The 13,798-nt window shown below is 39.6% G+C and overlaps 1 protein-coding gene across 1 annotated transcript in view; it reads left to right on the top strand.

Annotated features, from left to right (window-relative positions):
- BPTF (bromodomain PHD finger transcription factor) overlaps positions 1-13,798 on the top strand; it is a 164,470-nt gene that overhangs the window by 85,275 nt on the left and 65,397 nt on the right. The window contains exons 6-8 of the mRNA XM_006833731.1: positions 6,274-6,462; positions 9,776-9,778; positions 13,193-13,374. Of these exons, the coding sequence (XP_006833794.1) occupies positions 6,274-6,462; positions 9,776-9,778; positions 13,193-13,374 (374 nt within the window). The remainder of the gene's footprint in view (positions 1-6,273; positions 6,463-9,775; positions 9,779-13,192; positions 13,375-13,798) is intronic.

Genomic DNA, 13,798 nt, shown 5'->3' with positions numbered 1-13,798 from the left:
ATGGAGTAAGTCCTGATAAATAGTGGTTTCACCTCCATCTGGATAAAAACACCAGTTAGCTGCTGGTGGTCAATGGACCAAGTCCTCAGGAGTCCTCTCCTGTTGTGTGAGCTCCCACTTCATGGAATACCTGCTGTGAAGACCAGGAGATGAAGCTCAGGTCTCAGAATCCCCTGCTCCTCCTCACAGACCAGCTCCTGCCCACCCACCTCACTCTCTCCCCATCCTTCATCTTAACCTTGTTTCCCCACCTTTTGCCCATTCTAACCATGCCTCAATCCCTGTATCCTAGAGCCCTGTTGTTCCAAGGTTATACATACATCATTATTTACCTCTGTCCCACTTAGCCCATGCAAACCTGCCTAATTGTTCTCCCATCCATATGAAGTATTTTAAGATGTGTATGGTCACAGAAATTTTTCCTTAGTTGAAAAATCATAACTGCCATTGAGTGGGTCCCTGCCTCTGGGCCACCCTGGCCTGATCCAGCACTTCCCTAGGATTGGTTCTGGATTAGACTGTTAATGATCCATCCATTGGGTTTGTATTGGCTGGTTCTTTAGAAGTGGATCACTGCTCCATCTTAGTCTGGAAGTCCACTGAGCAGAAGAGCACCACAGGCCTCCACTGTGCGTACTGTGCACTGGTTGGCAACTGAACCCAGGTTTTCTGAAGGAAAGGCAGGACTGCTACCAGTGAGCCACTGCGGATATATTTGGACTGAAAGTGGTTTTGTGTATGGTCCAGAACAGAATCATTGTTTTCCGTATATTTCTCTGAGAAAATGCATTCTGAGCTTTTAACAGTTTGCAAATGAGGGACTGTATTTGGTTGTTTTGGCAGGTTTTTGTTTTTGTTTTTTACTATAAGTACTGTTGAAGGAGCTCTGGTAGCGTAGTGGTTACTAATTGGGCTGTGAATTGCAAGGTCAGCAGTTCAAAATTACCAGCTGCTCCGCGGGAGAAAGATGAGACATTCTGTTCCCATAAAGATTTACAGCCTCGGAAACCCTGTTCAGGGTCGCTATGGGTCGAAACTAACTCAACGGCACTTAACAACAACAACGTAAGTACTGTTGAGTTGGTTCCGACGTATAGCAACCCTTTGTAGGGTTTCCATGGAGCGACTGGTGAGTTTGAAACGCTGACCTTGTTGTTCAAACTGACCTAGTGATCCAGTACTTTATCCTGCAGTGCCAAATAGAACTCTATATATTATTTGCTACAACTGTAAAGAATTATGTCATTTGTGTAGAACTTTTTTTTCCAATTGGAGTAAGTTGATTGGGCTCTCAAATTTCAAAATTGACATTTCTACATACCATATCAAGTTTTAAATGATGAAAAATTGAAAACATACATGAAAATTGGAGAGATTCGTATAATGGCCCCATATATCCAATCCAACACCTAAATTTTTAAATGATGAAGAATTTGCTATACTTGATTTACCCATGCTTTTTATCTCTTACTCCTTTTTTAGGTTGTAATTAAAATGCTTTCCTCCTTTTTGCAAAGTTTAGATAAAGCTTAAATCCATAGTTAACTATACTCATTGTTTATCCCTTTAATTCACTTATTTAGCTTTTAAATGATCTCTGATAAACTAACCTAGTAGAAGCAACTCACTAATCCCATACCTCTACCTCCTCTAAGTGGAATGACTGTCATCCTGAATCCTCTGTTTGCTATTATCTTTTGCTATTGAAGGTCATAGCGCTGTATTACCCATGTACGTTTCCCTTCATTGAGTTGACTTGTATGATTTTGTTTTATTATGTATTTATGTTTTAGTTGTATGTAACTTTATTGCAAGAATATTAGTATTAACTTTAGGTGTCTTCTTCACTTTCTATTTTTAGACTAATATAATGCTGCATATTGCTGGGGTTCTTTTGCATTAACTTCTTTCTTCATGTTAATTACACCACTGTTTATTTCTTCCTTCTCCTGTTGATATGCATCTGGGTTGTTTCCTCCTGGTATATTGTAAAGCTAGTCCTAGACATCATATCATATGAATCCTACAAGAATCTCTAAGGAATATGAACATTTTTGTACCTGTTACAGTACCAGTATCATTTTTTTTTTAAAGCTTTTATTGTGAATTGAGTGATAGTTAAATGGGAGAACATCGGTTTTCACTCATACTATCATATTTTGTCACATTGCAATGACTACAATCCTTTCCGTGAGCCATCGGTTACCAGTATTTGCCTCTATTCCTTCTGTTTTGTTTTATGTACACAAAAACAACCAAAGGGCGCATTCTGCAAGTCTGCTTCTTGGCTGCCAGCACACAGCCTTTCTCTTTCTGTGAATGTAGAGTCCTCAGCTGCGCCCTCTCTCCATGTCATCACCTCTGCCTCCATCTCGTGTCACTGCTTCTCTGGTTAAGATCTCATTTTCTGCTCGTGCTCTCCTCTCTTGATGGTTTTAGGGTCCTCTGTTCCTGGATTGTAAGATTAACTACTTCCCCTTTTTTGTTACAAAACTTCTACCTTTACAGTTGTGACCATCGCAATTAGTCATGATAACAATTACTCACTATTGAGTGAGTCATAAGAATCATATTCCCATCTCCTTTCACCAGACCCATCTAGACAAGATGAAAACTATTCCTTGAGGATTCTACCTTCCCTGCACACTCTCAAGTAAAATCCCTCTAGAAAATTTGTAAGCCAGCTACTTTGTGCCTTTATAGTTGCCTCCATTTTACGTAGCCAATGTCTAAAAGTTGCCTATCCCTATCAACCCTGTGTAGAGAAGGAATAGGCTTGATCCTTGATGTGAAGACTCCTTCCCTCTTTGTTGGTATTTTGAGCTACTACATCCATAAGTAAAGGTCAAGTTTATCAAATTGTAGCAATTTACACTTGCTTCCTTTATCAGATTTCTTTATCTTCCTCTTGTCATGTTCTGATCATCAAACCATCAAAGCTAGGTTAAATGGGTACTACCTGTAGCATAGTGGTTACGAATCAGGCTGCGAACCACAAGGTCAGCAGTTCGAAACTACCAGCTGTTCCGTGGGAGAAAGATGAGGCTTTCTGCTCCTGTAAAGATTTGCAGCCTCGGAAACCCTGTATAGAGTCGCTGTGAGTCGGAACCGACTCCACAGCACATAACAACAACAACAACCTGCAAGTTTACGTGTTGTTGTGGATCTCCCCCCTTGTCTTATCGCTGGACATTTCACTCTCAGCTCTAGTTCTCAGTGGGTAGGTCAGTGTCAATTGGCTCAGGAGTTCCCTGGTCTCCCCAAACTTCAGAGCAAGCAGCCCTTCCTCTCTCATCTCAAGGTCAACAGCAGTCTATGGAACATGGTCGAACTCAGCCCATATTTCATTACTGACTCCCCCCTCCTCTTCCATTCACATGTAGACGGAGGTGATTGCCAGCGAGCTTGCATGCCTGCTCATGTGTTCCCTTTGAGTTTCAGTCTTGGAGGGGTCAGTATCATTTTGGTAAAGCTGATGATTCCTTGATGTCATCTAATAACCAGTCCATATTCAGATTGCCTCCATTGACTAAAGGTTTTAAAACAAAAATAACATTTATTATGTTTGAAATAAATGTAAATAATTTTCACACATGACATGCCACACTTGGTTTTAACATCTCAAGTTCCTAATCTAAACCCCTGCCCCCACCTCCACACACACACACAACTTTATTATTATTATATAAGATGAGAAATGATTTTACATGTAGTAGTAATTTCACAATACCAATACTGCTGCTGACAGCAAGAATGCTAGATGGCATTTAAGGTTTTTTTGCTACTCTTTATTTATCCTTATACTATATTTCCAGTAAGAACATACAGTAAAAAAAATGGGAGTAACCAAAGTTACTTGAGGTTATTCTGTTTCTCTATGTGATTTTGCCAACAACTTGTAATATACTTAGTTCCTGTTTCAATTTGTTTTCAGTTTTTAGGAATTGAATTTCCAACTTTACTTTTTGAAAACATGAAACATGTACATGATTCCAAAGTAAGAACTGTAAATAAGCATATTCAGAGAAATGTTACTTCTCTGCCTCGCCTTTATGGGTAGCTATTAGCTACCTTCTTTTCCCTTTTCTTTTCACTAGCTGTTTGTATTCCGTTTTAGCCTCTATTAAGTGGAGTCCTGGTATAGCGCTTTAGGATAAGCATTGGACCATAAGTTCAGTTTTAACTGCAAGGTCGGTAGTTGAAACCCACCAGCCACTCCTCAGAAATTCTATATAGTATTGCTCTGAGTCAGCACCAACTCAACGGTTCATTTAGGTTACAACAATTATGAGTTGTTTTTTAAAAAATATTTTGGTAAGGAAAAAAATATTTCTATAAATTTGTGTTTTCTTTTAATTCTTACACAAAAGTTAGCATACTAAAATACTATGCTGTGCTTTTCTTTTTACATTTCATCTTAAAAGATATTTCAGATCTTGATGTAGTATTATCTATGCTAGATCTCTTTTCTGATGCATGATAATCCATTGTGTGTATACTCTTACTGATGGACATTTTGTTTCTGGCCTTTAGTGATTATAAGTAATACTACAGTGAAGAGCTCAGTAGATAAGTAATGTAGCACCTTTTTTGACAGTTTATTTTGGGAAAGATTTCTAGGTGTAGGGTTTCTTTGTTCAAGGTAGATATAGATTTAGTTTTTCTAGAGACTGTCAATTCCCTTTTATTCATATTGCCTTCCCACCAGCCCTGTTTGGGAGTACTTGTTACCTACTACCTCTCTGCTTGAGTGTATCCCTTGGATATAAAAATGCTGGATGTTTATCCTGGTGTGGTGCTGTGGGTTAATGTGCTGAACTGCAGGGTCAGTTTGAACCGCAAAGTTGGCGTTTCAAGGTCACCAGCCACTCCTTGGAAACCCTATGCAGGTTCACTATGAGTCAGAACTGACTCGATGGCACTTAACAATGTGAATGTTTGTATATTTTTCTATCAGGCTTTAGGGTTTTATTCCCTAAAATACAATTTTAGGGTCCCATTAAACATTATGAATGTTAGGTGATAGGTTTAAAGATTACATTTATCGTTTTTGCCACTTAATAAAGTAGTTTCTTAGTTACTGTGAAAAGACAGGTTTTCAGTTTGTAGTAGTGAGCTGAAGAATGGAGGCCTGGTGTGGCGCTGTAGGATAAGCAGTAGATGGTAGCCAAAAGGTTGGCAGTTCAAACCTATCAGCCACTTTTGGAAACCTTATACAGGGTTGCTGTGAGTCACAACCAACTCAACAGCCCATATAATTTTACATATAGTAACACTATAAGTCAAATGGAGTCCTGGTGTGGCGCTGTGGGTTCATGCGCCTGACTACAAAGCTCTTTGAACTGCAAGGTCGGCGGTTTAAGCTCACCAGCTGCTCCTTGGAAACCCTATACACAGTTGCTATGGGTTGGAACCAACTCAACAGCACTTCTTACAACAACAATATGTCAAATACATTCTCCTTACAAGTTAATAATATTTTAAGCTCTTTAACAATTAACCTTTTAGTTAATGATAGGACATAGAATTCAGGTAGAAAACCTTAGAGATCTATTTAATTCCGTGTCTAATATTTTAATGCTTTTTAGAAGTGATAATAAACTCTTGATGATTTTTGAGGTACTATCTCAGTGGAAAGGAACTCTGGTAGCGTAGTGGTTACGAATCGGGCTGCGAACCTCAAGGTTAGCAGTCCGAAACTACCAGCCGCTCCGCTGGAGAAAGATGAGGCTTTCTGCTCCCATAAAGATTTACAGCCTCGGAAACCCTGTACAGGGTCGCAATGAGTCAGAACTGACTCCACGGCACATAACAACATCTCAGCGGAACCCTTTCTATACAGTATCTGGTGGTCCCTGAGTTTTGTGTGGTAGTTTGTTGTTAAGTGCTATTGAGTCTGCTCCAACTCATAGGAATAAGTATGGTTTCCAAGGAGTGGCTGATGGGTTTGAAACACCAGCCTTGGAGTTAGCAGCCCAGTGCTTATCCCACAGTGCCACACCAGGCCTCCATTCTTCAACTGTAGGATATCTGAAAGATTGCATGGTACTGTAGACTACAGTAATAAGAGTCAGTGAGAATTCCTAAACTAGAATTCTTTAAAAACAAAAATCCTCATAGGATGGTGCTAGCAAATTTCTTTTCATCCACAAGCAGCTTTAAAAAAAAATCTAGCTGTGTAATGAATTCCTAAAAGAATTAAACATCTTTTCTGACAGTTAATTATTTTTGATGTGATTTCCCATTTAAAAATCAGATATTCTGTTTTTCTAGAAGAACCTAACAAGACAAGTGGCAGCAGTATCAGTAGCGCTCCCCCTGCCTCCATCCAGCCTGACCTGGAACGTAGGAGCAGCAGCAGTGAGCTCGGTGCCTCCCCGAGTGACTCTGCTAAGACAGCTGATGGGCTTGAGAACGGAGAAAGAGGGCCTCATACACCTGTCTCTAGTCAAGAAGAGATAGGTAAGAATACACTTCATACAGTCAAGGGAGCATTTCCCTTTTTTTGATTTTTGATGTTTTTTTTTTTTTCCCCCAATAACAGTTTCGTGGGGGTGGGGAGAATTGCATTTTTTGTTTTTTGTTTTTCCTTTTTCAAAAATACAACTAGTACTCATTCTCATATCCTCCCCCAAAATAAGCACCATCAGCTATGGAGTTTGCTCCCTTTACAGTCTTTGTCTCTGCACTTACGTTCATGTGTGTCCATTTTCAATTAAGCATTCTTGGTTTGTTTTTATTTTTATGTTTTACATAAATGAGATCATTCTGCATGTGTTATTCTGCATCTTCCTTTTTTCACTCAGTAAAACATGGAGGGGACCTTTTGATGACATCAGTTGAAATTCTGCCTTTTTAACAGCTGCATGGTATTCCACAATACGGGCAAACCGTAATTCATGTACTATTTCTCTAGTAATGAATGGTTAGGCTGCCCAGTTTTGCATCATTACAAATAGTAGTGCTTTTTAACACTCACAGCCTGTATCTCTGTGTACTTGTGCAAGTGTTTCTGGAAGGATAGAAACAGGAGTTGGACTTCCTGAATCAAATGGTAGGTACATTAAAAAATATAGATGGGTACTGTACATCAGACAGGATTTATACCAATAATTTGCATACTGACCTACTTTTCCATTGTTGTTATTGTTATGTGCCATCGAGTCGACTCCAACTCCTAGTGACACTATATAGAGTTTCCATGGAGCAGCTGGTGAGTTTGAACTGCCACCCATGTGGTTCAAACCGACCTTGAGGTCGAGTGCTTATCCTACAGTGCCACATCATGGCTCCATACCCTCACTGACATCATTGTGACGTCATTTATCTCTTACATGTTTGTGAATGATAAAAAATATTTTAAATTTTTTGCATTGCCTACTTATCAGTGCAGTCAAGCTGCTTTCCACGTGTTTGCTGAACTTTCTGTGAATTGCCTATTTTTCTCTTTTGCTTACTTTTTCTTGCTATGTTTTGGTATTTTTCATAACGAATTATAGGAATACTTTATGTATTATGGTTGTTAATCTTTGATTTTACATATATATATGAGGGAGTTCCAAAACGTTTGTGGAAAATGGAATGAATGGATAATGGAATTTCTCCAATGTTTTAAAGCCTTCCCCCTCCCCCCTGCAAATATCAATATAGCTTTTTCATATAATCATTGTTTGTTTTTAACTTTATATCTTATAGGGAAGTTTTTATATAGTTAAATATGTCAGTCTTTATATAGAGTTTCTAGTTTTTGTGTCTTACTGAAGAAGACTATCCCTATCCCAGGATTATAAATATATTTAATTTCTCATAAGACTTATATAATGTGTTTTTAAATCCATCTGGAGTATAATTTAGTGTGTGGTGTAATGGAGAAATCTGTTTTAATTAGGATTTTTGCTATTGTACGTGACCCAAACTAGCTTAAAAGTAGCTTAATTGAAAAGGGCATTTATTCTTAGCTCATGTAATTGTGACGACCAAGCCATCCGCAGACATAACTGGACCCAGGTATCAAAACTCTGTCTTCCTGTCTTTGTCTCCCATCTTTTGGGTCTGTGTGTATTTGTGTGTTAACTTCATTCTCTCCTAATACAGACAGGCTTTTCCCAAGTTGCAGGGAAGATGGCATCAGCAGTTTGTATTCCTATCTTTCCAAGGTCTGTGACACAAAGGCAAGGCCCTACTCCTGCTCCAAATCAAAGGTCCTTCAGGAAGGAATTGGAGTGGCCTGTCTTGGATCTTATTGTTCCCACCTCTGTGGCCAGGGCAGGCAAGGTATTTTGATTGATGGCTCCAACAAAAGTATATGATTGGAGTGGAGTGGGGTAGGAGTGGTTTTCCAAACAAAGAGAGATGCTGCAAAGACAGAACTCAGTGTAGATCCACTCGGGTAGCTCAGCACATACAAATCGACTCAACTTTTGTTCCCACACCTATGAGAAGACTTCAAAAATGTAGTGGTAAATGGTGCTGAAAGATAAGGGAATTTTTCCACAGACTTTTAAAGCCCGTCATGCAATTCACAAATTTTCATGTGTGACAATCTCACCCACAACTGAAGACTTTCTAAAACCTCTTTCTCCAAATTACATAATGGTGATTTAAGTTGGAGGCAAATCTAGGGTTCCTATATGCTGCACATTCATTAATCCTGATAAAATCTGGGTGTGTTTCATCTTGATCTCACAGTCGAGGAGCCAAAGTCTTAATTGAACCACCTGTGACATCTGTCATTGTGGTAGTGGAGGCTGCCACTGGCGGGAGAGTGACCATGGCTGAGAAGGGGGTAGAAGGGCATGGGAAGAGTCTTTTCTGGAGGCCAGTCTGTACTAGCAGCCTGCTGGCAATTGTTGGGAAGGAGTCCAGAGATGGCTGTAGGATTGAACAATAAAACACCCCAGCTTGGCAGTTTGGGACTTTCTTTGGTAATTGGACCTCCTTGTAGGTTCCAGGTATTCAGCTAGTACCTCTTATCGGGAAACATGGGTTAGTACCCTTGAAGAGAAGTTCCCTTTAATGCCCTGGAAGACCCCCAACTCTAGTATTAAGTTGAATAGAATTTTTGTAGGCTTCTACTCCCTGCTACCATTATACAGTAAGCTACAGGAACCAGAGCAGAGCTCTGAACCAGTTCTTCACAGTTTATTCATGGGCAGTGAAGCAAAACTGTAAAGGACCTGAGTCTGTAAAATGCTGGTATAGGGGAACAGGAAAATGACCAGTTTATGCCCTTCTAGAACATTAACTCCCTCTTAGAAAACAAGGGCAGCATGCACCCTGCACAGTAACCAAAGCTCTTGACTGGCAGAGGTGGAAACAAGAGTATTCAGCTCAACAGTGGCAGCCCCCTGCTCTCCGTAGTCCTGACAGGTAATCCAGTCCTCCACATCAAACTTGGAAGGGCTTAGTATGTCTCTGCCAAGCCTCCCTTTCCAGGCCTTCAGCCCATAATGCTTCCTTTTCCTGTTAATCAAGTCCACGTTTTACACATTCAATTCTCTGCTAATTTCACTGCATTAGCCATGACTGAATCTATTGGTAACCCAAGGGGCCTGGAGTAAAGCAGGTCTATACTGGGCCTCTAGTCGCCATCATATTCCTTATAATAGAATTGTGACCTTTGCAGAGGACATTCTTAAGTACCTGGAGTCTTGGCCTTGCTCTCATTCTCTGCTCCCCCCCCCCCCAAGTCTTACTTCCTGTGGATAAATTTTCTGCTTCTTTGCTCATGTTTGTACTACCTTAAAAACTCCAAACCAAACTAATTGTCGTTGAGTCGGTTCCAGCTGATGACAATTTCATCTTCATGTGTATTAGAGTAGAACTATGACCCATATCATTTTCAAGGACTGATTTTTTTCAGTATTTTTGGAAGTAGATCAGAAGACCTTTCTTCTGAGGGTACCCCTGGGTGGGCTCTGACTACCACCATCTTAGTTACTAACCTATGTACCATTCAAGGCTCTAAACTTATCAAATGTCAAATGGCAGGAAGAAGTATTAGATTGTTGACTCTAAAATCTCATCTTTTAAAAAACTCTGTCACTCCTTTCTACTCTCAGTAAGTCCAGCCTAGTCCAAAACATGTTTCTAATGTCTTTGTTATAGGACTTTATCAATGGTCCTAAGAAGTAGCCACCAGAGTTCAATGTCCATTCAGTTTACTACTTTCAGACTGTTCAAGCCTCAGCATGGGTAGATTACTCTGATTCACAAGAGGAAGTGGTTGATACTTTGACCAACCTCAGTTCTCCCACACCACCTTGAATTAATCAGTGCCATATTTGGGGGCCAAAATCTGAAAACACTTTACTGGATTATTTAGAATTTATTGATGACTATAAGAATCCATCTCAAACTTGCTTAAAACATAAAAAAGGCGTTTTATTGGCTCATATAATTGGGAAGTTCAAAAGTGGTTACAGGTTCAGGCCTGCTGTTGGGTCCTGGGAACCAAATGAGTTTATCCACATCTCTTTTTTCCCCCTGTCACATTTTCTCCATTTTTCTTTCTGTGTTGAGTTTCTTGTCTCATGTAATTAAAGGTGTTTTCCATGTTGTGGGACTAAAAGTAGTCAAGCCCTTGGGGGTGGGGGATAGTTATGAGCTACCAAGTCAGTTATGACTCAGCAACCCTGTATAGGGTTTCCAAGGCTATAAATCTTTACGGGAGCAGAAAATGTCATCTTCTTCCTGCTGAGAAACTGGTAGATTTGAACTACTGACCTTGTGGGTAACAGCCCAACTCATAACCACTGCACTACCAGGACTCCCTAATTTATACATTGTTGTTGGTTAGGTGCTGTTGAGTTGGTTCGGATACGTAGTAACCTTGTATAGGGTTTCCAAGGAGCAGCTGGTGGGTTTGAACTGGGGATCTTGTGGTTCTTAGTCCAGTGCTAATCCAACAGCTCCACACCAGAAGCCCAATTTATATTACTGCTCACTAATTAAATATGCAAACACCCTTTCCAGAATTGTTTACAATTGAAGTAGGGTGTGAGTGACTTGGATTATCAATGTCTGATCCAGTTAGGTCCCATTGCCCACCCCAAAGAGGCAGGATACTTATTTTGAAGTCCTGGAAAAATTATACATTTAAAGTTGGGAGAAAGCATCTTCCTAAAGCAAGGTTGGGGTGCCTTTTTTCGGCCAAAATTTATAACATTCACAGGCCATATAAAATTATCAACTTTAAAAATTAGCCTGCTATTTGGTCCAACATTTCATTGACTCACACCTACCAGTCACTTCTCAGAGACTCTGTACAGCGTTGCTGTGAGTTGGAATTGACTAAACAACACTTAACAAAAACAGTGTGATGACTGGAACTGCGGTTGCCTTGGCAGGGCCAGACCAATTGATTTAGCCCAATAAATAACATTTTTATCAATGGAGAAAAGATTGAAGCTGTCAAGGACTTCGTTCTTCTTGGATCAACTATCAACACTCATGGAAGCAGCAGTCGAGAACTCAAATGACATATTTTTCTTTAGGCAAATCTACTGCACAAGACCTATTGAAAGTGTTGAAGAGCAAAGATGTCAACTTGAGGACTAAGGTGCACCTGACCCAAGCCATGGTATTTTTAGTAACCTCATATGCATGCGAAAGCTGGACAGTGAATAAGGAAGACCGTAGAAGAATTGATGCATTTGAATTATGGTGTTGGAGGAGAATATTGAAATTGCCATGGGCTGCCAAAAGAACCAACAGACCCGTGTTATAAGAGTGCTCTTTAGAGGCCAGGATGGCCAAACTTCGTCTCTCATACTTTGGACATATTGTCAGAAGGGACTGATTGCTGGAGAAGGATATCATGTTTGATATGGTGGAGGATCAGAGAAAAAGAGGAAGACCCCCAACAAGATGGATTGAACAAGTGTCAGCATCAATGGACTCAAGCGTGGCAACAATACTGAGGTTGGCCCAGGATCGGGCAGTGTTTCGTTCTGCTGTGCATAAGGCTACTATGAGTCGGTACCGACTCGATGGCACCTAACAACAACATATGGCCCAAGGGCTAGACAGTCCCCATCCCTGCCAGGAAGGAATGAAAGAAAGAGTGCTCAACAGAAACAAATGAACAAACGTTTACTAAGTGATTGTTAACTTTTTTTTTTTCCAGAATGGTAAACCAGTTGTCCCAATCCCACTTTCCTCCTCCTACTTACTTAAAATGCCATCTATATGAATGTGAAGTGAAGTTGTTACCAACAGTTCATGGGAAAACAGAATGAAAAGATAATGGAATTTTTCTATGAACTTTTTGAAACCCCTTTATATATAATAAACTCTGTATGTCCTTTCATTTGCCAGTGGCAGACATGTCTTAGCTTAGGCTGTTGTTCGATTGAAAAAGAAAAATCAGGTCTTCTTCAGTTGTCTGACTAACAGAAAATGGAGGCGCATACAATAACTTTGATATTGGATAGGCATATTTAGCCAAAGTAAGATTCATGGGCATATTTTAAATCTGTCACTTTACAATTTAAATGACAATGAAAATGTGAGAGGTTGTTATTTAAGAAAAAAAAATAATTGATTTTTAAATTAATAAGCTAACATAACTATCTGGATTCCTTAGGGGAACATTCGTTAGGCATTTCAGTTTTTAAGCTCAAATCTGTTGTTGGCATGCGCCGTTGAGTCAGTTCAGACTCACAACAATCCTGTATGGGATTTCCGAGGAGTAGCTGGTGGGCTTGACCCGCTGACCTTGCAGTTAGCAGTACAGTACTTCCTCTGTCACACCAGCACCACACTAGGACAACTCAAATCTAGTATACACTTAAACAGAATTTCAGTGGCAATCTTTCTAAAGTTAATTATAGCCTGTCCTTTTTATACAAATGTTTTTAATGAATGTGTAAGGCACCATTTTATTAGTATGTGTTATGAGTTACTGTCTTTGTTACTTGTGAATTTGTCCTGGTCCCCTTCCACTTTTCAGTAGGTGAGCTTTGAAACCAGATAGCCTAGCATGTTTCAATTAATCTGTAAACTCAGTAACTCACAGGTAAACACTTAGGAAATAATGACATTTGCTTTGGCTATTCAAAGATTTTTTTCTCCGTTTAACTTTCTGGATCTTAGATGTACAGTGGATATTGGTTTCAGATAAATAAGGTGCTGTTATTTATGATTTAATTACCTTCAGCAATTGCTTTGTGCCTTTTTCATCTGGAAACAGGGGATTACAAATCAGAGAAGTCCTATGGCGAGAGAAGTGAGTCTCCTGGAGCTGGACGAGGTAGTTCAACTCGAATTATCACCAGATTACGGAATCCAGAGAGCAAACTGAGTCAACTGAAGAGTCAGCAAGTGGCAGCTGCAGCTCATGAAGCAAATAAATTATTTAAAGAAGGCAAAGAGGTGTGTTCTTTCTGTTAAAAAGTCAACAACAACAACAAATTCTGTAATGTGAAATGATGTTAATAACTATACCTTAAAAACAGGTGGGGAGTTTGTAGACCTATTTTTGAATTGTATTTTCCCCACTCCCAGGAGTATAGTGAGTAACAAGATTAAAAGTTAGATTCATGTTTAGAGTATAGTTAATCAGGTAACCATTACTGCCTCATGATGATGGTCTTTGTCTTGTCTTTGACTAGCTAAGACTTAGTAAAAGGGTTTGTATTTAAAGAACAGGTGATCCATTTTATTGTATGCAATTCTGAAGAGATAGAGCCTTGTTTTTCATATGTGCTAATGAGCAAACTACTGGTTTGCTCATCAGAAACTCTAAATGATTTCATGTGCAGTTCTAGCTCTCATTACTTCACTTAGCCTATAACTA

This window comes from Chrysochloris asiatica, unplaced genomic scaffold, assembly GCF_000296735.1.
Source record: "Chrysochloris asiatica unplaced genomic scaffold, ChrAsi1.0 scaffold00007, whole genome shotgun sequence".
NCBI classification, from domain to species: domain Eukaryota; kingdom Metazoa; phylum Chordata; class Mammalia; order Afrosoricida; family Chrysochloridae; genus Chrysochloris; species Chrysochloris asiatica.
This window is presented reverse-complemented; position numbering and strand designations above follow the sequence as displayed.